This window comes from Eubalaena glacialis, chromosome 10 (assembly GCF_028564815.1).
Source record: "Eubalaena glacialis isolate mEubGla1 chromosome 10, mEubGla1.1.hap2.+ XY, whole genome shotgun sequence".
Taxonomy (NCBI): Eukaryota; Metazoa; Chordata; class Mammalia; order Artiodactyla; family Balaenidae; genus Eubalaena; species Eubalaena glacialis.
In genome coordinates, this window is record NC_083725.1 from 443440 (window position 1) to 468306 (window position 24867).

Here is a 24867-nt window from a genome sequence, read left to right on the forward strand (position 1 = left end):
AAAGTCAACTATGGTTTTTAACAGTCCTAATCCTCCTCAGCCCTGCCTTGTTTTTCCTCATTCCTTTAACCGTCCAGCCTGTACTATCAGGCGCCTGGGGGGACACGCCTTGTTCCCGGCACAGCACAGGGCCGCGGAAGCCAAAGCTCTGCCTGCCCGGGGCTGCCTTCTCCGGAGAGGGCACAGACGCACGGAGCCAGGGTGCTCCGGACAGCCGTCGTCATTCCAAGGTGACGGATGAGGCAAGCAGGGCGGAGTGCGGCTGCGAGGTGCTGGCACCCCACCGGGGCCGTCAGAAAGGCCTCCCCGGCCAGGTGGCCTCCGGGCAGACGTGCAGAGAATCGGGTCCAGGAAAGAGACGCTCCCCCCGCGGGAGAGCGCTTCGCTAACAGGCCACTGAGGGCAGCTGACTGGGGGCGGGGGGTGGGTCACATGTGGGAGCAGGGGGCCCAGACACTCTGCTGGAACCAGGGCGAAGTTTGCAGCTAGGGAGTGAAAGAGAGGCTGTCGGAGGGTTTGGAGCAGAGGATGGACCCAGTCTAACCGGCCTTTTAGAAGAATCGCTCGCTTCCTGTGTTGCCAACAAACAGGACACGGGCAGGCGGCCTGAGACAACGGTGAGTCGGACGAGGTGCAGCCCTGACGAGAGGGCAGCGGGCGGGCTCTGGACGCGGGTCAGGGGTTTGCTGATGGGCTGGACGTGAGGTACAAGTATAGCCACGAGTAACCAAGACAGAACAGAACTGTGTCCACTGCTCCGGGCAGACTGCAGGGGACAACGTGACAGTAAGTTTGGGGTCATGTGCTTGTGACACTCACAGGGGAGGTGAGTGGACGGCGGTGCCTGGAGCCCCGACGGGGATGAACGTGGGAGGGAACGAGTGTGGAGACTGCTGCCAAGGCCCGCGGGCGAGGCCTCCACACCGAGTGAAGGCAGAGGGCAGAGGCAGCCTGGGAGCAGCCTGAGACGCCCAGCACTTAGAGGCCGGGGTGGTGAGGAGGGCACTCCCTGCCAAGGTGCTTGGACAGGAAGCTGGGGTCACTGGGCAGGCAGGTTGGCCCAGGGACCTCACCCAGGAAGGGCCGGGCGTCTGCGAGCAGGTGGGTGCGGAAAAGCAACGCCAGGGGACTCTTCATCACACAGACGGCGTCACCGTAAGCGTCTTTCAAACCCCAGCTCCGTGCACACTCCCCAGCAGAAGCCCCCCACGTGCTTCGTGGGACGTGGCATAAGCCAGGCAGGGTGGCTCGGCGCCCAGGCTGGCCCCGTCCACAGAGCCCACTCTCACCGCTCAGCCCCGGGCTCCCCGTTCGAGGCGGCACAGGAAGAGGTGGTGAGTTTGGACGAGATCAGGGACTGGGCCCCCCAGCCGTGGTCCATCAGGCTCGCTTCAATAAGCTCCACTTCTCTGCCCCCAGCGGGACCCTCGGGCCCAGCCCCCTGTGACCGTCTGCCCTTGACCCGGCTCCGCTCTTGGGCCCAGGGGCTGCGCACCACCGCCCCCGTGCAGACCCCTCCTAAGCCACGCACGGGCTCCCGGCCCTGGGGAGGAGGGCGCCGCTGGGAGGCTCTCAGCCTGCGGTTCCCCACCCGGTCCCCCCACTCCGGGAGGGATCAGCTCGTCCCCTTGGACTACGATTGGAGACCGTCCGTTTGTGGCAGGAGGATCCAGACGTCGCCGGGGAGGCGCACTCAGCGCCGGGGCCAGCGCACGTGCTGCTCCTGGCCACCCAGCACGGCCCCACCCCGCCCACCACACCGGAACGGCGACGGCCGGGCTAGCCGTGTGCCCGGCACACGCGGGATCACAGAAACAGCACCAAGGAGGATCGGATGCAACTCTGTGGCTTTACCGCAACTCAAGGCGGCGAACCTGAGCCCAAACCCGGGGCTCATCCCGGGGGGGCTTGTCCGGGGTCTGGACGGACAACTGGAAGGAAGGCTGCCCCTCCCCCGCCGCCTGGCCCAGGGCGGGGGCCCCGGGACCCCAACACTCCTGCCCAGGCCCCTGCAGCCGCACCTTCTGCCCGCGGCCTCCTGGACCCTTCGGAGCAGCTGCCTCTCCTCCTGGGCTGACGCTGCCCCTCGCGGAATGAGAGGGAAACACGCTGTCTTGGGAGGTAAGGCCCAGCGTTCCTGACCGTCAGAGGCGATCCGAGTGGGGTGGAAGGGGGCCGGGGTCCCTCCACCGGACTGACTTCCTCCCTCGATGGCGAAGAAGGCTGGCCCAGGTGCCCCCACCCTCCACAAATGGTGACGCGCCCCCCAGCTCAGGAACAGGGCCCACAGGGACACTCAGAGGAGCAGACTGTCCAGGAGCTGTGCCCCACTCACCCCCACGGGGGACAGTCCCAGCCAGACCCTCCATCCCGCCCGCGGGAGCAGCGAAGTCGGACAGCACCAGCCACAGAGCGGGAAGCTCTTCAGGGAACGGCCCTCCCTCGCCCCCAACTCGCTTCTCCGGTTCTGCAGGGGAGGGTCTGAACTGCAGCTGTGGGCAGGGCCAAGGCCTGGCTCCCGAGGGGAGGGACAGAGGAGGCAGCAGCAGGCCGGCCCGCGGTCAGTAGGGAGGGCCTGCTGCCGCCCCGCCGGGAGGCCTGGGGGCCGCTCAGTTCATGTACTGGTGCCGGCCCAGGTAGGGCGTTTCCGTGAACTGTATCACCGGACCTGCCATCTTCTCCTCGAAGACAATGACCTGGGGAGACGGCCAGTCTGTCTCGGAGCCGGAGCAGGGGCCCACTCGGAAGGGGCTGGCCAGAACTTCCGTCCTCTCCTGCCCACCAAGGGCCCCCGGAGAAGCACCGTGATACAGGGAGGGCAGGGATGAGAAGGGGTCCCAGGAAAAGTGCTCCCACCTGGTTGAGGCCTTGGTCCAACCAGGCACCTGGGAGGTAGAGGGTCTCCTGGGGCCCGATGTTCCAGTAGCGCCCAAGGTTTTGGCCGTTGATGAATACAACCCCCTTCTCCCAGCCCTTTAAGCAGAGGAGGGGAGGTGTTAGTTGACCACATAAACCACCGAACATAGAGTCACACGGGAGGCAGAAGCGCACACAGGCCGTGAGCTCTCCTCTCAGCTTCCCAGGGACCAGACTCGTTCCAAAAGCCGCTCGGTAACGGGCGGGGAGCTCCGGATCCCGTTCCCTCTTGTGCTGAGCCCCGGCAGGACACCCGGGCTCAGACTGGACCACCGGAGCCCGCACCTGAGAAGCCCACCAGGTGGCTCCTCTGCTCTGACTCCCTCCCGCACCCAGGGAGGCCACGACGGAGACCCTCCGGGCACACGTGGTATGGGGGCTCCAGGAGGCCAAGCACCAGGCTGGGGCCCAAGGAGCGGAGCCCAGAGCACCTGGCAGGCGGGGCTACAAACCTCCAGCTTCACAAAGGTGTCACAGGGGGAGAGGGAGACCAACAGTGGCCCCAAGAAGAAAGCAGGGAACACGGGCACGTCAGGGACAGGGTTCCACTTGTCTGCATGGAACCTATGGGCAGGACAGAAGACGAGGGGTGGGGGGGTGCCTTCTCAGGTCCTCCCCGCCCTGTGAACCAGCACAGCAGTGGCAGCCGGGGGGGGGGGGGGGGGGGAGGGGCAGGGGAGCGCTCGGGCTCTGGTTCTCAGGCCGTGGGGGAGGGGTGCGGGGCGGCACCAAGCCTGGGGCAGCCTCGGGCCTCCTGGCTCTCCTGCAGGCCGTCCAGCTGCTCCCACGCTGCGCAGGGCAGGACCCACCTCTGAAAGAAGCTCTTCTTCATATCCAGGCTGTAGATTTTGAACTTTTTCAGGGGAGAATCATTCAGATAGATATTTCCAATTAAACCTGGGGGGACGAGGCAGAGACACTGAGCGAGGCCCACGGTGGGGGAACAGCTGACCCGCCGGCTGGGCACATACACGGAACGTTTCTGCAAAGTTCAACAAAGGACTCCTGCTGAAAGGTCAGCACCCCTAGGGGGCTCTTTGCACGCATAAAACCTTTCCCTGCAGCCCCAAAGCCATGAGAGCAAGTGACAGCGGCGCCTGCCAGGCCCTACAGTGTGCAAGGAAGGAGGCGCCCGAGGGCAGTGTCAGCCTCTGGCCCCTGGGAGGGGGGCGCTCCCTTCTGGGGGCTGAGAATTCCAATACCATGAAAAGAAGCCAAAAGGACACGTGTAATCAAGAGGTCACAGTGGCTCCAGCCTAGCTTCGAGGTCTGTTCAGTGGAGTCCCAGACGAAACAGACCTAGTAACTCAGCCAGAAATCTTCTACACAAGCCAGCGTTAAAGGTTTTTTTTCAAGTATTTAAATTGTGAACACACAGCACCGTGGCTGGGACACCCAAGGCTAAGGCACTGCACACACTTGAACAGTGACTTCCCAGCACCTCGGGGTGGGACCCACTGGGTGTCCTGCGTCCTCTCGGTCACAGAGCTGCTGAGTCGCCAGACTGGCAACCCGGACAGGCTGGGGGTGTTCAGAGGGCTGCAGACCCTCCTGAACTGCAGGTGCAGGTGTAGGAGGTGCACACGGCTCTGGAGAGGATGTCTGCGACTTGTGAACCCTGAACCCTTCCAGAGGACAGGACTGCACCCCCCCGGCAGGGCCTGCAACCAGGGCCAGGCTGCCATCCCCTCTGCCCCCAGGAGAACAGAGGAAGCGAGGGTGGCCAGCACCGCGAGCTCCTTAGGGAAGAAGCTGAGACCTAGGGAGGAACCCGGGGGGGTTTCAGGGGAGGGGAGCGGAGGGGAGGGGAAGCACACTGAGGCCCTTCTGGAGGGGCACATTCCCAGGACACAGGAAGTCCCCGGGGCTGGGCCACAGCTCTTCCCCGAGGTGACAGAAGCAAACGGCCACGAGAGCTAGGAGGCCACCAGGCTTCCTCCAGGGTAGGATTTATTGTCCGAGGTCCTATTTCATAACTTACATAAAACCACCCACATTTTGATAGATGATAAGAAAGAGGCAAGTTCAAGCAGAGGAGGTTCAGGGAGCCCAGTGGGATGTTCCCGGGGGGAGGGCCCCCAAGAGCATGTATGTTGTTCATGTACATCCTGTGCCCTCCTCCCCACCACCAATGAGGTCACCGAGAGGTTTCCAAGGTGGATCGAAACAGAAACTCAGTGTGAAGAACCAAGAAGGCACGGGTCCTACGTCACCTCCCTCCAGGGGCCTCCAGGACCCACCTCCCTCCAGGGGCCTCCAGGACCCACCTCCCTCCGGTGGCCTCCATGACCCCACCTCCGTCCAGTGGCCTCCAGGACCCACCTCCCTCCGGTGGCCTCCATGACCCCACCTCCGTCCAGTGGCCTCCAGGACCCACCTCCCTCCGGTGGCCTCCAGGACCCACCTCCCCCCGATGGGCCCCCATGGCCCCACCTATGGCATCAGCCTCCATGACCTGCAGGTGCTGCTGTGGAGAAGGGACAGCCACGCATGTACTGTGACCCACCTTTGCGCTGGTCGTCAATATTAGTCCCATAGTTGACTCGCCCGCAATTCTCCACCAAGATCCTCAGCATCGTGAACCCCTGCTGGGAGCACAGAGGGCGCTGACAAAGCCTGATTCCGACCACCGGGTCACAGCTGCCCTTTGGGGTTTCTCTGTGGAGCCCCAGTTCTCCCTAAACTCTGAGGACGGGATGAGGGTCCCTGCTCATCAGAAAGCCACGCCCACCCCCAGCTCTGTGGCTGAGCAGCCCCCTCGTCCAGGCCTCCCTCCAGGCCTCCCACCACACCTGCCCAGGAGGTGCCTGGCACCAGCCTCCCAACCCCCGGGACAAACCTGGATCAAGGGGATGACAATCTTCTTCCTCTTATAGTCCAGGAACCCTATGGAGACCGTGTTCACAAACACCTGCCAAAGGAGCAGACAAGACCCACCCGCGTCAGCAGGGGGGAGGCGTGGGGGTCCCTGCCGAGCACTCAGAGGCCAGGGGGAAACGAAGGCCCCAGGTTCCAGCGGGCAGCACGGCCGGAGGGGATGGGCCATCTCCACACACGGGTGCTGCACATGAGAGCCTCAGGGGAGGGGTCTGGTGTGCGGTGGGTCACGGCAGTTCAGAGGGTCGCCCCTACCTGTCCCCGGTCCCGCACATAGGCACTGAGGATGCCAGAAGAGGTGATGGTGGTCTCGTACAGCGTGTACCCAAAAGACTGCCCGTTCCCCCCGTTTATCGGGAGGTTCTCCATGTTGACCGGCTTCTCCGAGGTGACCGGCTGCACAGACACGAGACGGGAGGCAGAGGCTCAGCACAGAGAGGCAGCCTCGCCTTCTGGGGGCGCGGGGAGCCGGCAGCCCCCACGGGGGTCAGCACGCGGGGGGAAGGGGCGGGGGCGGAACGTTTTTTCTATTTGACTTGTATTACACCATCAAGCTCCACAATCCTGATTTTGGTTTCTCGTCAGAGTCTGCAAGGCTCTCGGGGACAGGGACGGAGGGCATGTGGTAAGGACAGAAGGCAGGCTATGCACGGTGGCCTCGGCGCTTTGTGACCAGCGTCATCTCTGCACCATGGCAGCCCTGAGCTGGTGCTGGGGGATGCGCCCGGCCTCCTCCCTCCTCTCTGCCTCCTCCCCGCTGTGCTCCCAGCTCCTCCTCTGGTTCCTTTCGTCCCTCCATCCCTCCTGCTTCTCCACATGCGTTTGTCCTCTTTTCTCTGAGCTCTGAGGTTGGGGAGTGGAGCCCAAGGCGGTGGAGACCTGGGTTTCGCCTCCTCCGGGCCAGCCCGTCCGCCAGCGGCACGCACCTCCTCCAGGTAGGGCAGGGCGTCCCACAGGGACAGGTACAAAGCTGGCATCACTGGCTCATACGCCGTCTTGGGAAGAAGGTCAGGTGGGGCAGGAAGAGGGGCCCCTGCAACACAAGCAGACGGCAGGGCCGTCCCAAAGGGACCCCAACAGTCGCTGCGCCTCCAGCCTCCGCCGCCCCAGCTCCTGCTCCTCCCGGCCCGCCGAGACCCCGCCAGGAAGGCGAGGCCAGGAGGCAGGTCGGCAGGGGCTTGCTCACGTCCTCAGGAACCCTGACACCTAGGAGGAGGTGAAGCCGGCAAGACCCCCACTCGGACGAGAACAGTCGCTCAGACTTGCCTGTCCTCGTTCCTGCACACGCATCACCTGGGGCTGAGGGGGGATGAGGGGTTGGGGGGAGAGGAAGCAAGTCTCCTGGGGTCGCAGAGCAACAGCCAGCCGGCGCCCAGCTGGGCCTGCGCCTCCGCGTGCAGGTACCTGAGATGGAGCCGAAGAACTCCCGGAGCCCCGTGTACTTGGCCGTGTAATCCCCGGCCTCCGTCAGCACCGCGTCATAGTCTGCAAGACACTAGCCGTGTCACGGGCCTCAGCCCCCAGGACAGCAGTGTGGCGGCAAACGGAGACAGCAGGCGCTGGCGGGCCAGCAGGGTCCTCACCCCAGCAACGTGCGAAGCAGAACACGTGACGTGAGCCGTCCGTCAAAATACCACTCGCACCAGACGCGACCGAACGCCCCCAAGCTGCCCAGACCCTACATCCCAGGCAAGGGGCCAGGGCCACCTCATCCCAGGGCCCTGAGGAGGGGAGGGGCTACCCCCCCCGAGGGCCTCCCCTCCCGGCCTGGGCCCCCCTCCCCTCCCCAGCTGGCATCCAAAGGCCCAGGCACGTCAGCTGGCTTGTCTCCTACGGCCCTGGCAGCTTAAAAGTGACCGTCCGGACAAAACCTTGCCTTCACATTAGAGGTGCCAGCCGCTGTCCCCGAGGGACGCCCCGCGAGAGCCCAGGCACAGGTGTGGGGCGCCGCGTCGGGGGCACTTGCCGTAGCTGGTGACATCGGACTTGTAGTCCTGGAGGTGCACGGCTCCACCGATGAAGCCAAAGTTGGTGCCACCGTGGAACATGTACAGGTTGATGGATGAGCCGGAGTCGACGATGGCAGACACGGTTTCCAGAACCTCTGTGGGAGGAGAAGGGCGCACAGAGCTGGGGCCTGGGGCGCCGTGAGCCCGGCCCCCCTCAGGGTCCCCCTCACAGCTCCGTCCTTAGGTCTCCCTAAACCCAACCGCAGTCCATGGTGGGGGACGGGACCCCGGCCCCAGAGCCCGGCTTCCAGCTGCTTTCAAGTCCCAGGCGAGTCCGCACCTCACACGGGCTGCAGCTCAGGCCCACCCGCCTGCCGGTGATGCTCAGCTGGCGAGACCCAATTAGAGACACGGTTCTGACCACCTCCCCGCCCCACCTGGACTGGAAAATGAGCCCGTGACACAGACAGTAACGGCGGAGAAGGAATATGAATGGTTAATACATATCTACATAGAGTTTAAAACCCCGGCACTGGTCAAAGAAATGAGACCTAAATAAGGACCTATCAGACAGCAAACGCTGACATTATTTAACACTTGGTGTTGATGAATCTGTGGGGAATGGGCATCTCGTTTAACAGTGGAGGGAGGATTGTCCCCTTCCTGGAGGGCAGTTCAGTTAACACAGATCAAACCCGCATGAAGGAAGAAGGGCTACTGCCGGGAACTTATCACAGGGAGACATGCCACGTGAGCCAAACTGACGCGCAGGGTCGCCCGCTGCACGGGGTCCGTGAGCACAGACCCTGGAAGCACCCAGGTCCTCATCAATAAGAGATCGTGGGTACGCCACCGGCCCAAGGGGGTTCTCTGCATTCTCCAGAACAGGGGTGGAATCCACACCACACAGTGTAGGCAGCTGGGCCACTGGAACAGGCAGGTGGATAAGCAGACACACCCTCACCTGCCCACATCTGCCCTCACCTGCCCTCACCTGCCCACACCTGCCCACACCTGCCCTCACCGGCCCACACCTGCCCACACCTGCCCTCACCTGCCCTCACCTGCCCACACCTGCCCTCACCTGCCCTCACCTGCCCACACCGGCCCTCACCTGCCCTCACCGGCCCTCACCTGCCCTCACCGGCCCTCACCTGCCCACACCTGCCCTCACCTGCCCACACCTGCCCTCACCTGCCCTCACCTGCCCACACCTGCCCACACCTGCCCTCACCTGCCCACACCTGCCCTCACCTGCCCACACCTCTACTTGCACGTGCACCCGGGGCGGCAGACAGAGAGACAGAGGGTGCCTGCACTACACACATCGAAACGTCTGCTCTGGGCTCCGGGGTTTTTATTTCTCCTTTATACACGTCCTGTATTGACTAGACGTTTGCGATTGGCATGCATTACTCCAGAGCAATTACAGAGACACCCCAAAGCCGTGTCTGACCGCTCGTGTCACCTGTCAAGACAAACAGCTCTGGACGCTCAGGGCTGACTGTACACGCAGAGACTCCCGGAGCCCCACACCCTCAGCTAATTCACATCGATTAGCAGCTTATCTGGAACTTATTCCTGCTTCTGAGGCCAGCACACAAGCTGGACGGGGGTCCCACAAGCACCCACCTGAGGAATCCAGGATGCTGTGGGGGCCGCCCCACGAGTCAAACCAGCCCGTCCAGCACTCCATCACCATCTTGGGCTGGACGCCCTGCGCACCACAAAGTGAGAAGTTAGCCGGCACCTCCGTCCTCCCCACCCTTCCCTGGCTGCACACCTGGCCTTCGGGGCCGCTGCCAGCAGAGCACAGGGGAGCCCCCAGGGGACCCGCACCGGCTGGTCCTCCACGTGCGGCCGCCACGTGGCAGGGGGTGGATGGAGCTACCAAAGTGGGCACAGCAGGCCCGGGGCCTTAATGGGGTTTCAGTGCTGCATGCGGCGCTGGCGGGGAACCCGGGGACCTGCCCGAGGTAAGCCTTCGCAAGAACGCAGCACCTGACCTGCAGTCCTGACAGCGGCTTGCTGACCTAGCCCCGTGTGTCCTCTTCAGGGCAGGAGGACTTCCTATCGGGGAAACCCATCTCTGAGAGCCACACCATGGACACAGACCCTCAGATGCTGCGTCCCTCTGGCCGGAGGAGTCAGGGGGCTGTGGAGTGGCCCCTCTCCCAGGTCTAGCTTGGTTTCAACAGAAGTATGCAAAACTGGACCAGAAAATGAGGGCGCTCCAGCTACCACGGTGCAGGCTCTGCAGCCCGGCCCCCCCCCCCCGCCCCCGCCGCCTCGGCCAGGACGGTAGAAGGTCTACCACTGCTTCGGCGCCCTGAGGCTGCACAGGACTGCCCCCAGGACGCAGCGGCCATGCCTGGGCCCAGCTCCACTCTGCCCACGTGCACAGAAGCAGCGGCGGAGGTGCTGGCCCGACGGCGGCCCCGCAGCTTCCGCGCCACAGAACCTTCATCCCGCGCCGAGCAGCCCCTGTGACTGTCGGCCTGGCGTCCGGGGCCAGTGCACACAGAGCATCACTGCCCCACCCAGGGGGCGGCAGACTCAGGGTCTGTTGAGTAGAAGGTCCTGACCACGCCATGGGAGAGGCCACATAAGTCACGACAATTTTCTAGCAAGGCCCAGGGCTTGGTTTTCTTAGGGCTGCCTACCTCCCGAGGGGACACTCATACCACATTTGGGTCACTAAGTCACACAGGTCAGCAGCCTCCAGTGCCAGGAGGGGCCCACCTGAGGGCTGGGCTGAGCTGTCCACCAAATGGCCCAGGTCACCGTGGCTCAGGGCTGGCTCGGCACCGACTGTGCTACATGCCCTGACCTGCCACTGCCGGGGGACACCGTCCTGGAGTCTGTGTCCTCAACTGTAAAACGGCTACACGGCGGCCAGTCACGTGGCTACTGGGACAATCACATGAGATGAGGCACCTGGAGCCCTCAGCACACGCTGCCTGGCCCTGGGAAGCGCCCAGAGACACCCGCATCCAGGCTCCCGTCCCTGGACACGGGCCGGGCCGGCAAGGCGCAGCCGGACACCCTGAGTGAAGCGGGGCAGGGCCACCAGTGACCATCTGCAGGGGCCTCTGATCTGAAGAGGGACAAGTCCGCGGCCCCTTCTTGGAGGAAAACACGTGGCTGAACAGCGGGCGAGAGGCCGGTGGCCACGGGCGCCATGGACAGGCCGGCCGGCCTGGGGCCACCTCTCCACGGACGAGGAGGCGCCCGTGGGGAGCATGGCTCTTCTGGGGGCTCTCCAAGCATCACCCCTTTGACCCGCATACGGCCCTACGAGTAGGTGCCAGCACGATCCCCACTTCACAGAAGAGGGAAGAGAAGCTGGGGGTCACAGCGCCGTCCTTGTCCTGGACAACATCAAGGACGACCCTACTCAGATCCTGGGCAACTATGTACCTAACGCGTCTCTTCCAAGTGGGTCACAAACTCCCCGAGGGCAGAGAGCCTGTGGTCGGGACCCACGCCCAGCAAGCGCGGTACGGGGTGCGGGAAGGAGGGAGGGGGCTGGGCCTGTACCCACCTGCACGCTGCCGCCCCCAATCTGCTGAGCAGCCCGCCGGGCCCCCCCATCCTGCTTCCTCCTGGGCACCCCCTGCCCGTCCCTCTAAACAGCAGCACATGGCGGCCCTCAGCCCTGGGGGCGTCACACTGCCCTGGGGGCCTCCTGTGGCCGAGCCTCTGGACACCGCCTCTGCTCTAAAAAAGGAGTAGCTGGAACGGGAGGCACCCCAGCACCCCTGCCGGCGTCTATTCTCGGGGTGGGGGGAGCGAACCCGCCAACAGCCCCGCCGGATGCAGGCCTCAGGGCGGCATCCAGGCCCCGTACATAACACAGGGCGAAGGCGGCCTCCATGCTGCCAATGGGCCGCCTCAGCTGGATCTCCTCTCCCCTTAGGGAGTTCCCACTGCAAGTTCCCATCAGCCCCATTGACGCTGAGATACATCCCGACGCTCCACTCTCCTCTGGCCTGGGCGGACCAGGCCCCCGTCCGGCAGATGACAGCAGTCTTTCTGGGCCCAGAGCAGCCTGACCAGTGATGGTCAGACACAGGGCAGGGATGTGTCTCTCCCCTCGATCCCCAGGGCCCAGACTGGGCCCGTCTGGGGCCAAATTGAGTCCACAGAACTCTAGTCAAGAGGCCTCTGTGAGCACACCCGCCTAGAGCTTCAGAAAGGGCCCCTTCTCAGGAGGCTGGAAACCACCTCCCAGCACCAGCTGACACAGCGACCCCTCAGAGCAACCGTCACACTGCTTCCCTCGCCAGGGGCAGGCCACACGGGTGCGGCGTGGGCCGTGCAGGGGCAAGGGGGGCTGAGAGCTGCAAGGCTGGGCCCAGAGGTCCTCCGGTCCAGCTAAGCTCCTGACACCAAGGCTCAGCTCAGCTCACCTCCTGACTTACCTGGACACTCAGCAGAAAGGTGGTTAAAAACTGCAGCTCGTTTTGTGACTGTAAGTTGATGGTGGCCAGCGCTGCAGGTGGAAAGGAGAAGAGAAAACAGCTATCACCCAAAAGCCAGGAGGACTCAGAATTCCCCTGACCGTTCTCAACTCACCTGCAAATAAACTAATCTTGACACCACCTTCCACCTCCAACCAGAGTTTAGTTCCTCTGACACCAGGAGACTTAGCCGGTTCATCTTGGCAATTCCACCACTCAGCACAGACCTCACAGAGATCCACTTGCTAAGCATCTGTGCTCGATTTATGGAATTTTTACAACCAGAGTGCATTTCTGTTAATTACTCCTTGCAGGAGCCCAGAGTCTGATCTTTACTTTGTACCTCCAGCCTCCGGCACTGGGTGACGATCTAAGTGAAGATTCCCCTTTTACATCTCAGATGAGAGCTAGTTTTCTGTCCCACCCCAGCAATATTTTCCATGGCTTTCTACCAGGGAAAGGTACGCCCGAGAAAGACGTGCTGTTTTGCCCACGGCCATGGACGTGGCCGACCCCGGAGCAGAAGCTGGCTATGAGGCTCCTTGCCCGCCTCCTGTCCCCGGACGGAGGGTCTCGCATGGCCAGGCCTGAGCTCTGCTGCGCCCGGGAAGGCGGGATGGTCACCGGACCAGCCTGGCCGCCCAGCGACCCTGACGCCCTCCTGTCGGACCCGAGCCCCGATCACCAGTGATTAGAGACAAACAAACGACAGCTGGGGCTCCGGGAGGCCAAACAACTTGCCTCAAGGTCACAGCGCTGGGAAGCAGGCCCACCCGATGTGGGTAAGACCCCACATCCGGACCCTCCTCACCTAAAGTGGAGACCCCTGAAGACAGCGGGCGGGTCTGAACCAAGCCGGCAGAAACCTCGGAGCCCAGTGTACCTGCTCCCATCACCCCCCCGACAGCCCGGCGAATACAGGTGAAGGATGAGGAGGTGGGGCCACGGAAAGAACGGGGCGGGAGACACAGCAGAGGCCACGGTTCAGGGAAAGCTCGGGAGCTTGAGAAGGGTCTGGGGGTCTGTATCCAGCCTGCGAGAGCAGAGGTGACCACCCACCCCAGCCCAAGGCCTCCCGCGGACCCTGCCTCACACCCCCCTCCAGCCTCCCCACCGCCCCGTGGCCAGCTCCTCAGGAAAGCCAAGCGCGGCGGCCCCGGGCACCAGGGCTGCGGGAAGAGGACAGCTCAGAAGGCGGTTCCTGCCCCTTCCTGCCCCCAGATACCCGCCATGACGGCCCAAAGGGCTCCCCTCCGGAGTCAATCCCGCGAAAAGACAGCCCTCCAAATCCCACTCCTGGTTCCCCACAGCGGGGGGCACTGGTCACAGCTGTTAGCAAGTACGCTGTGAGAAAAGAAATGTATCCAAGAACGAGATGCAGGAAACAGAAGGATTGGGAGAAGAAAGTCGAGGCGGTCACCCAGAAAGCAGAAGGAAACGGCGAAGACAGAAAAAAGCTCAAGAGCTACGCAGCTCAGAGGGGCAACACGCACGTCGGACCCACAAACAACCAAACCAGAGAAGAGACAGGACAGCACAACAGGGAGAGGCCACCACAAGAATCACACTGTCCAAGTCAGATCCGCAAAGGGGCGGGTCCCACAGAGACACCCTGAACCCGAATCCCACAACAGGATGCGCTCGTCCTCTGGCAGCGACAGCGGATCAAAGAAAACGACAGGACGACGGCTTCAACGACCCAGGACGTGGGACTCCAGGGGACCCGGGCTGCCATCAGGCTGGGGACAGTGGGGCGCCGGTGCCATCGGACTGGATCAGAATCCGACACAGAGGCGCCTGAAAACACCATGATGGGGGTTTGGAAGCTGTTGGTAAAGTATTTGTTTAAGAGAGAGACAGGGAGAAGGAAGGACAGAAAAGAACTTAAAAGGAAAGGAAAACCAATGAGATAATTACACTGGAAGCGAGTCGACCACAAACACTGTCCAGAACACCGGACGCACCGCCCGGCCGCGTTTACGTGTCAAAATGCAGGCCCCGAGCACCGCGTCCATGAGGGCCGGGGAGGGCGGGGGGCGTTGGGGGGGGCCGCCCCAGGAAAGCCGTGGGGCGAGGGTGGCAGGAGAGACCTGAGCCCTCAACCGGAACAAGGGTTTTACGTCCCTAAGTACAGAGCTCTCTGTGCGTGGTATTTACAGTCATGGAGAAAGAGCCAGGACGGAACGCTAAACAGCTCAAAATGGTCACTCCTGGGCAGGGGAGGCGGAGGCTACGTGGTGTTTCTTCAGAAGCATCTCTAAGGTTTTACTTCCACTCCTTGTGAAAGCCTTCCTGTAATCACATTTTTAACTAATTGAACAAAGTCAATCCAGGCGGCAGGCGTGGGGCAGGGGCCGGGTCGGGGCGAGAGGCAGGGCCTGCGGGGGACGGGGCGTGGCGACCAGCAGCCCAGGAGGCCCCCTCTGCGGACGGCGGCAGCTAAAATCTGCTCGCGCCTCCAGAGGGTCCCGCCCGCAGGACTCGAAGCCCCACAGCCCCTCCCAGGCCCTGACCCGACCCCGACAGGCGGACCGCGGGGAGCCTTGGAAGCCGCCACGGGGACACAGCGCCACCGCGTGGACACGACGGGAAACTTGTCGGGAGGAGAACAGGACCGAGCTGCCCGAGGTCAAGGTCGGAGAAACGGTGCCCCAGACGGCCAGTGAGAAGAAAAGAGACCAAAGGCCCCATCGGACGGGTCAGAGGTGAGGAGCACGACAACTTAAATGTGTCAGGTGGAGGTCACTGCGACCTTGCAAAGGGTGGTGTCGGCGGAGAGATGATCACAGGACCTAAGACAGCAGGAAAGGGGCCGGGGAGCCAGTGAGCGTGGACGCGGGGAGCGTGGTTACAAGGGGGGGCAGAGAGAGACGGCTCTGCGGGGAACGGGTCGGGGGGCTTCTCAGGAGGAAACAGCTACACAGGCATGTGCGGGCGGGAAGGACCCAGGGCAGGGAAATCGGGTGACGTGGGCGGGGCAGGAGGAGAAAGGGCTTCGCTCCAGGTGGGAGCATCTGGCCCGGAAGCGGTGCCAGGTGGGGCGTCCACAGTAACAGGGAGAGAGGCGGAGCAAGGGCACGGGGACGCGGGACGAGGGCCACGTGCTCAGCCCCAGACACCGCCGCCCAGATGACCGGCCGGCGCTGTGGGCCGTGCAGCCCCGGGCAGGACTTGAGTGAGCTGTCCCCACGGGACACCCGGCACTTGGTCTGCCCGGCCCTCTTTGTAGGACCGTGTCCGATGCCCACTCCGCTGCCCCGTGTCCTGCAGGGCCCTGAGCGTCCCTGGTGCCCACCTCTCGCGGCCCCTCCAGCCCCGAGGCCCTGAGCTTTGGGGCCCAGCCCCGCGCACACAGGAGAACAGGCGTCAGAGACTCCTTTGTGGCTAAGGCCATCCGGGGAGCAGAGCCAGGCCAGGCCGCCGTCCCGTCCCCTGTCCCCATCCCTGCACACAGCCTCCAGGCGGGTACCTCCGTCCACTATCCCCTTGCTCAGGCCGTCCTTGTTGTCTGAGGTCAAGAGCAGCTCCACGATTCCCCGGTCCTCCAAGGCCTGTGGGGGAGTGACATGAGTCAACCTGTTGTTCCTCAAACCTCCTGCCACGTCACACACTGAATTCCCACCGCGCGGCAGGCTGTCAGGCCCGAGGGTCGCCGGGCAGCTGGCTGCTGGTCCCGGATGGATGGCCTGTCAGAGCCACTCGGCAAGGCCGCCAGGCAGAAGACCACAGGGCTCCGGACAGAGGGGCCGGGACCCCCAGGGCAGCCCACCCCTCCCTGCGTTGGGCCTCGCTGCAGCCACGCGCCCAGGGAGACGGGAGGGGCGCCTTGGAGGGTGCAAATCACAGGATGAAATGGCAGCGGGAATGCGCGTGGTGCTGGGGCCAACCGGCGGCCGCGGCTCAGGAGCAATCTCCATCATGCAGGCGCCCCTGCGAGCACCTTGCACAGACTGTCCTGGTCAGCCTCACACCTGACATTTCACTGCAGGGCGAGGAGCCTCAGAGACAAGGGCTGCAGCGTCCAGAGCTGGCGGGCAGGTGCGCACCTGAGCCGGTCCATCCCCTTCGGGCTCCGCATGGGGCCTGGGGCCTGCGGACCAGAAACCCCAGCAAGGACACCTTCCCGACACTTCTTCCTCAGGTATTATGACAAGACTGCTTATTTCAACCAAACTCCTTTGGAAAGAGGTGAGGCAGTGAGCAGTGACTAAGGCTCCCGTCCGTCCGGAGGCTGTGAGGACGCAGCAGAGAGGCCTTCGTTCTCAGGACTTCAGTCGGGGGAGGCAAGTGCAGGATCGAAGCAGCCAGCCCGTCACCGATGCTCAGCAGACCCTGCTCAGGCCCCCCTGTGCACGGCATTGGGGGGTGGGGGGAACACGACTGGACAATGTCCATCTCCTAGGGGCACAGACTGACCGCCTGCACCACGAGGGACAGTCGCTGCCCCCGAGCACCCGCCACCCGCCAGGCAGAGCTGGGCTGTGTCGACCACCTCACTGCTTCCCCACAGCTCAGGCCAAGACAAGGACGCTCCCGCCTCTGCTGTGCACGTGGTGACCCTAAGGCTCAGAGGGCAAAGTGACCTGCCCGTGGCCATCCTACGCAGACAGTCCCACATCTGCAGGGCCCCGAAGAAGCTGCACACGACCCAGGAGCACATCCTCCCAGGGGCTTCAGTGATGATGGTGATCACTCCTGAGCCGCGGCCGCAGCTCCCAGGGGAAAGACACCAGTCAGCCCCAGCACCACGCGCATTCCTGCTGCAGTTTCATCCTGTGATCCGCACCCTCCAAGGCGCCCCTCCCGTCTCCCCGGGCGCGTGGCTGCAGCGAGGACCAACGCAGGGAGGGGTGGGCTGCCCTGGGGGTCCCGGCCCCTCCATCCGGAGCCCTGCAGTCTTCTGCTGAGCGGCTCTGACAGGCCATCCATCTGGGACCACACAGGCGTCCCTTTGTCCACCTGTCTCACATGCACCCCTTCCCAGACACCAGGGTCACGACTGGGCAGGGGAGGTCTCTGCGGGGCTGCCCCCGTCCCCAGCAGGGCAGCTTCCTTCTCTGCAGCCCAGAGATTCAGTGAGCACCTGCTGGGGAAGCCCAGCCCAGGAGAGTCTCCGGGGCTGTGCTGGGGCAGTAGATGCCCTCCTGGCCTGAGCCCTGGCCGGGCTCCTTCCAGCCAACCCCAAGGAGGAGGCCAGGGTGTGACTGGGCCTGACCGTCAGGACTTATCTCTCCCCATCCAGCTTCAGGAACACCACCCTCCCCAGAGACAGTCTTGCCCCTACACAGGGGGCTTCTGCGGGGGGGCGGGGGGCAGGGGAGAGTGGGTAAGAACCTACAAGCCATCTGCAGGGACTAAAGGAATTCCAGATGGACACAACTCTGCCTGTGACAGCAGAAGGGATGCCACCCAGGACACCAGGGGCCGGAGCAGCTCTAATTAAATTAGTGGAGTCACTGAGGCCACTTAAAGCTTCCTGCCTCACAAGGGGGCCGACCCTTCCAAGTACAAAACACCAGTGTTGCTGATAACATCATGGTCCTGTTTACTGACTGCTCACTGGATGCTGGAATGGCACTGTGTCTGCAACCTCTTTACACGTACAATGTGGAGAGGCAAATCCTCTCGTTAGCCCAGCTGCACAGAAGAGGAAGTGGGGGTTTAGAAAAATGAATGCATTTATTCCAGGTCTCATCCACCAAGTGACAGGAACCACCTCTGAGCAGAAGCCTGTCCTTCTAAGTGTCGCCCTGGGCCTGCCCTTCCCTGCTCTGCCACACACTCGGTCAGGGGCTCCCAGCCACCCACACCCTGGAATCAGATGTCTGAGCTGCACCCCCAAGACCCTTAATTAATGGGATGCCATATGGCCTGGGCACAGCGAGCTTAAACGATTCCCCAGATGAAGCCAACGTGCAGCCGACAGTGGGGCCGCTACTTTGGGTGCTGGAGTGAGAGCAGCAACCCACCCTTCCAGGAAGGCCTCCAACTATCGCCCTCGATCAAGGTAGTTCCATTACTCTCAGCCCCATGTGTACTGCAATCCCCATTAAACTCAGCCAACAGAGGGCAAATAAGTGAGGACCCTGTTGGAATAAAGGTCTGGAGAAAGGATTCACCAATTAATAAATGGTGCTGGGTGACGTCAGACCCTCACATCGCACCAGAGCCCAGAACACCCCATGAAGAGGTGACCCAATTTGACTCTTACCTTCTTGACGTAAGGCATGTAGGCAGGGTCTTTGTTGTAGGAACCATACTCATTCTCCACCTGCACAGCAATGATGGGTCCTCCGTGCTTGTACTGGGAAAAGAGAGAACAATCAGAAGCTGAGTGTGTAGTGGGAACTGTACTAGCTAATGTCACCACACTTATTGCCAATTATAGCAAAACAACCCATTAGAAAGTGCAAGTCTCAAAAGGTTTGGTATATAATTGTGTGGTGTCAGTAAGACAGGGAGTAGGAAGCGCCAGGCCCTTGTTCCCCTATGGAAACATCAAACAAACAACTGCACACTGACTGAAATAACTTTATAGGAGCTCTGGAAACCAGTCAAACGTTTAAGCAAATGAGTGAATACCCAATCACGAAAAAGACATGTTCAAAACGGTAGGAGATTCCACGGTTTCGATCACCTTTGTCCCACCCCCTCCCTGGCGTAGCATGGTGCAGTCAAAAGGACGCATCCCAATTTCCAGTTCCCTCCCTGAGGACAGAAGGAGCAAGATGGAACTTGTTTGCAATGTTCTGGGCTGTCTGTAGGTTCCCCAGGGGACTAGTTTCTGTCTCATCTGACTTGGAGATCAGACAGAAAATGTTGGCATAGTTTGGACCTCAGGCTGGAAGCTGCAGAAGGCAGTGATGGGTCACAGCATGTAAACATTTCAGGGGGACTACAAACCCACGGATGTCTGGGGGCAAAGGATTACAGGCAGAGGAATACGATAGAACATCTAAAGTCACAAGAAGAAACCAGGGAGACACTCTTTGAGAAATCAAGATGTAAAAGCAGCTGGGAGAAATTAAAAAAAAAAAAGAAAGAAAGAAAGAAAGAAAAGCACACACACCGGCCAGACAGGACACATGCCAAGAAAATATCTGAGAAGATCTTAAGCTTGCATCCCAGGCTGATCTCAAGGCTCAGGAGCCCACTAAATAGTAAAGGTGTCCCCAGAAGACAGCAAACATTGGGAGAGAGGGCTGTTTTTATAAATGCCCAATTTTCGCCCAAAAAACACAAGGCATACAAAGAAACAGGAAAACGTAGCTCATTCAAAGGAACAAAATAAATCTCTAGAAACAGTCTCTAAAGAAGCTAGAAACAGTCTCTAAAGAAACACATGCACTTAACTTACTAGACAAAGACTTTAAAACAACTGTCATAAATATGCTCAAAGAGCTAAAGAAAAACATGGACAGAAATCAGGAAAAGGACTTACGGACAAAGTGAGAATATCAATAGAGACAGAAATGATTTTTAAAAAGAACTATACAGAAATTCTGGAGCTGAAAAGTACATTATCTAAATAGAAAAATTCACCATAGGAGTTCAACAGCAGATTCGAACAGGCAGAATAAAGAGTGTGCAAACTTGATGACAGGTCATTTTGAATTACCGAGTCTGACGGGCAAAAAGAAAAAAGAATGAAGAAAAGTGAACAGAGCCTGAGAGACTTACGCAAATCAGTAAACAGACAAACATACTCATTATGGGAACCCCAAAAGGAGAAGAAAGGGGCAGAGAGATTATTTGAAGACATAATGGAGGAGACATGGATATACAAATCCAAGAAGCTTCAGTGAACTCCAAGTAGCATTAAACCAGAGACCCACACCAGTACACATTATCAAACTGTCAGAAGACAAAGAGAGATTGTTAAAAGGAGCAAGAGAAAAGCAACGAGACATGTACAAAGGATCCCCAACCTTGCAGGACATTTGGTCCTGTCCAAAACGTCCATAAGACATTCAGTCCATAAGATATTTGGTTCATGCCAAAAGGTCCTTGAAATCTGGCTCTATCCAAAATGTCCATGAGCATATTTGGTCCATGCCAAATGGTTTTGGACAGAACCAAACATCAAAGCCCTGTTAGTGTAGACCAAATGTCTTATGAACATTTTGGACAGGACCAAATGTCTGCTAACCATCCCTAATAAGACTATAAGTAGATATCTCATCAGAAATCTTGTAGGACAGAGGCAGTGGGATACGATATTCAAAGTGCTGAAGGAAAAAAACTATCAACTGAGAATTCTACATCCAGCAAAACTGTCCTTCAAAAGTAAAAGAGAAACTAAGACATTCTCAGACAAATAAAAGCTGAGGCAATTCATTACCATTAGACTTGCCTTACAAGAAATGCTACACAGAGTTCCTCAAGTTGAAATGAAAGGATGCTAGATGAGAAGTCAAAAGCCAAATGAAAATATAAAGTTCTCTGGTAAAGGTAAATATGTGAAAAAATGTAAAATCCACTATTATTGTAATTTTAGCTTATAACTCCACTTCTTATTTTTTACAGGATTTAAGATAAGTGCATAAAAATAATTATGAATCTATATTAATTGGTACACGATATATAAAAATATAATTTGTGACAGCAATAATATAAAGGGGGCGGAGCTGTAAAAAAGTAGAGCTTTTGTATGTGATTGAAGGTAAGTTGGTATAAATATAAAATAGAATGTCTTAACTTCAGGACAGTGTATATAATCCCGATGGTAACCACAACCAAAATATCTGTAGACTATACACAAAAGGGAAAAAAAAGGGAATCAAAACTTGTCATTAAAAAATCAACTAAATACAAAGGAAGGAAGTAATGGAGGAGATGAGGGAGAAAAAAAGCTATAAGGCATACAGAAAACAAACAAGAAAAGTAAGTGCTTCCCTATCAGTAATTACTTTAAATGTAAATGGATTAAACTCCCCAACCAAAAACAGATTTTCAGAATGGGTTAAAAAAAACCTGTTAGTTCTAATAAACAAATTCAGCAAACCTCCAGGATACAAAATCAATGCACAAAAAAAATCAGTTGTTTCTATACACTACCAATGAATGCTACTTACGATAGCATCAGATAGATTTAAATATTTAGGAATAAATGTAATCAAGGAGGCAAAATACTTATACACTGAAAACTACAAAATGTTGCCAAAAGAAATTAAAGATGCCAATAAATGGAAAGACATCTTGTGTCCATAGACTTAAAAACTTAATATTGTTAAGATGTCAATACTACCCAAAGTGATCTACAAATTCAATGTAATCCCTGTCGAAACTGTCAATGTTTTTGAAGAAACAGAAAAAGCCATCCTAAAATCCACATGGAATCTCAAGAGACTGAATACCCAAAGCAATGTTGGAAAAAAAAAGAACAAAGTTAGAGGTCTCACACTCGCTGATTTCAAAACTTACTACACAGCTATGGTAATCAAAACAGTGTGGTACTGGCCTCAAGACAAACATACAGGACTTCCCTGGTGGTACAGTTCTTAAGAATCTGCCTGCCAATGCAGGGGACACAGGTTCGAGCCCTGGGCCAGGAAGATCCCACATGCCATGGAACAACTAAGCCCATGTGCCACAACTACTGAGCCTGCACTCTAGAGCTCGTGAGCCACAACTACTGAGCCCAAGTGCCACAACTACTGAAGCCCATGCACCTAGAGCCCGTGCTCCGCAACAAGAGAAGCCACCGCAATGAGAAGCCCGCGCACCACAACAAAGAGTAGCCCCCGCTCACCACAACTAGAGAAAGCCCGCGTGCAGCAACAAAGACCCAACGCAGCCAAAAATATAAATAAATAAATAAATAAATTTATTAAAAAAAAAAAAAAAGACAAACATACAGACCAATGGAATAGAATAGAGGGCCCAGAAATAAACTCTCACACATATGGCCAAAAGATTTTCTACAAGGATGACAAGACCATTCAATGGGGAAAGGACAGTCATCTTTTCAACAAATGGTGGTGAGAAAACTGGATATCCATGTGCAAAAAACGAACCTGGGCCCTTACTTTACACCATCTACAAAACTTAACTCAAAGGACATCATAAATCTAAATGTAGGAGCTAACACCGTGAAACTCTTAGAAGAAAACACAGGGGAGAAGTTTCATGACACTGGATTTGGCAGTGATTTCTGGGAGGTGGAACCAAAAGCACAGGCAACAAAAGGAAAAACAAGATACGTTGGACTTAACATTAAAAAGTTCTGTGCATGGAAGGACACAATCAACAAGGGTGAAAGGGCAGCCCTCAGAATGGAAGAAAATATTTGCAAATCATACATCTGGCAAGATGCTGACAGATACTGAAGATATAAAGAACTCCTACAACAACAAAAACAAACAACCCAATAAAAAATGGGCAAAGAATTTGAATAGATAATTCTCCAAAGAAGATATATAAATGGCTAGTAAGCACATGAATAAATACTCCACATCACTAATTATTAGGAAATACAAATCAAAACCACAATGAGATACCACCTGACACGCATTAGGATGGCTTTTATAAAATAAACAGAAAACAACAACTGTTGCCCAGGATGTCAAGAAACTGGAATTTTGTGCATTGCCCCTGAGGATGTAAAATGGTGCACTGTGGAAAACACATAGCTGTTCCTCAAAAACTTAAACACAGAATCACCGTGTAATCCAGCAATACCACTTCCGGGTATATATCCAAAGGAAGTGAAAACAGACTGAAACAGATATCCATACACCCCGCTTAGAGCAGCTTTATCCACAATGAGCAAAAACACCTAAGCGTCCACTGGTTAATGAATGGATAAAGCAAAACAGTATATACGTGCCATGGAATCTCACTCAGCCTTAAAAAGGAAAGAAATTCTGACCTATGCCACAACATGGATAAACCTTGAAGACATTGCACTCCGTGAAATAAGCCAGTCACCCAAGGACAAGTACTGTATGATTCTACTTAGATGAGGTCCTTAGAGGGGTCAAATTCACAGAGACAGAAAGTAGAATGGTGGGTGCCGGGGCTACGGAGAAGGGAGAATGGGAGTTCGTGTTTAACACATTCTTGACAGGAGACATACTATGGCCACAGGCGTTAGTTTCTGCAAAAATCCCCCGGTCAATAATGTGTTAATGGGGACAGTTTCAGTTCTGGAGATGACGGTGGTGACAGCTGCCCAACAATGTGAATGCACTTAATGCCACTGAACTGGACACTTAAAAATGCTTAAAATGGTAAATTTTATGTTACGTATATTTAACCGTAATAAAAAAATAAAATAATTATGTTATACCCAGAAAAAAAATTTCTTTAATGGATTGGGGATTCCCTTTCCATGCTTAAGAATGCTTCTGGGCCATATTCCTGACACAGCCTCCAGGCCCACACCCACCCCCCAACCTACTACAACTCACTGAATCACCTCGGTAATCCCATCTTCCTTGTAAAGGTCTAGGCTAATACTTTTCCTAGCTTCTTGCTTCTTTCATGATTGGGGCTGCCAGATTTAGTAAATAAAAATACAAGACACCCAGTTATACTACTTGAATTTACAATGAATAATTTTTAAATAAGCAATGAATTTTTTTTTTTTTTTTTTTTTATTATTTTGGCTGTGTTGGGTCTTCGTTTCTGTGCGAGGGCTTTCTCTAGTTGCGGCGAGTGGGGGCCACTCTTCATCGCGGTGCGCGGGCCTCTCACTATCGCGGCCTCTCTTGTTGCAGAGCACAGGCTCCAGACGCGCAGGCTCAGTAGTTGTGGCTCACGGGCCCAGTTGCCCCGTGGCATGTGGGATCTTCCCAGACCAGGGCTCGAACCCATGTGCTCTGCATTGGCAGGCAGATTCTCAACCACTGCGCCACCAGGGAAGCCCAGCAATGAATTTTTTAATGTAAGTATGTCCCATGCAATATTTAGGATATACGTTAATTAAAAAAATTATTCCTTGCTTATCTGAAGTTCACATTTAACTGGGTATCCTGTGTTTTATTTGCCTACCCTACAAATGACCAACAGTTCCTTTGATCTATGTGTGCTGTGAATATCCCAAACCACTGACTCAAAAACAATTTTTATCGATGAACTAATATTTTACTGATGTACAAATTTCTCAGTGTCACACTTACAGAAGCAATTGAGTTAATTACTCCCATTCCTGCTTTTTCATTGCTTCCAATTATTAGATGCCAAGTTAAGATACTTTCCCCCCAAAATGCATTTTAAGACATGTTTTGAATAATAATCATGTACCGGGCAGCACCTTTTTGGTAGCAGAAGGATGCACTTTGGAAAGTCACCAGTGGTAACTATAACGACAAGAAGTCCTGCCGTCTCACAGGCGAGGGCCTAGCCACACAAGCTCCCCTCTAGCAGAGCTGGACCACTGTGCTGCTGGGACGCAGACGGGTGGCTGTTCCAGTTACCAAGGCATCAAGTGCTGCAGCCCCGGCACTGCGCCAGCAACGTCTGCATCCCACCTAAGGCAACACTGCACTAGACAGACCTCTGCAAAGACCACCATTCAAGGCCCTCCAAATGCACGTCCCAGGCGGTGGGGGGAAGGTGTCCCGTGTGCAAAGGGCTGCGAGCCCTGGTCTGAGAGCTTCACCTGGACTCTTTACCACCAGTGGGAGGACGGCGAGGGCAAAGAAGGGTCTGCTGGCTTT

At 57.4% G+C, this 24867-nt stretch overlaps 1 protein-coding gene across 4 annotated transcripts in view; it reads right to left on the reverse strand.

Moving 5' to 3' along the window:
• Positions 1-1830: 1830 nt before the first annotated feature.
• Positions 1831-24867, reverse strand: part of GLB1L2 (galactosidase beta 1 like 2) — a 44028-nt gene continuing 20991 nt past the window's right edge. For 2 of the 4 annotated variants that reach the window (XM_061202183.1, XM_061202180.1), the window contains 14 exons: positions 18417-18509; positions 15675-15756; positions 12167-12237; positions 9375-9459; positions 7760-7897; positions 7198-7278; positions 6720-6826; positions 6049-6189; positions 5756-5827; positions 5423-5504; positions 3726-3813; positions 3369-3480; positions 2857-2973; positions 1831-2696 (listed from right to left, as the gene is read on the reverse strand). In XM_061202183.1, the coding sequence (XP_061058166.1) occupies positions 2610-2696; positions 2857-2973; positions 3369-3480; positions 3726-3813; positions 5423-5504; positions 5756-5827; positions 6049-6189; positions 6720-6826; positions 7198-7278; positions 7760-7897; positions 9375-9459; positions 12167-12237; positions 15675-15756; positions 18417-18509 (1356 nt within the window). In that variant the 3' untranslated portion in view covers positions 1831-2609. The remainder of the gene's footprint in view (positions 2697-2856; positions 2974-3368; positions 3481-3725; positions 3814-5422; positions 5505-5755; positions 5828-6048; positions 6190-6719; positions 6827-7197; positions 7279-7759; positions 7898-9374; positions 9460-12166; positions 12238-15674; positions 15757-18416; positions 18510-24867) is intronic. The other 2 variants (XM_061202181.1, XM_061202182.1) reach the window with 2 other exon arrangements.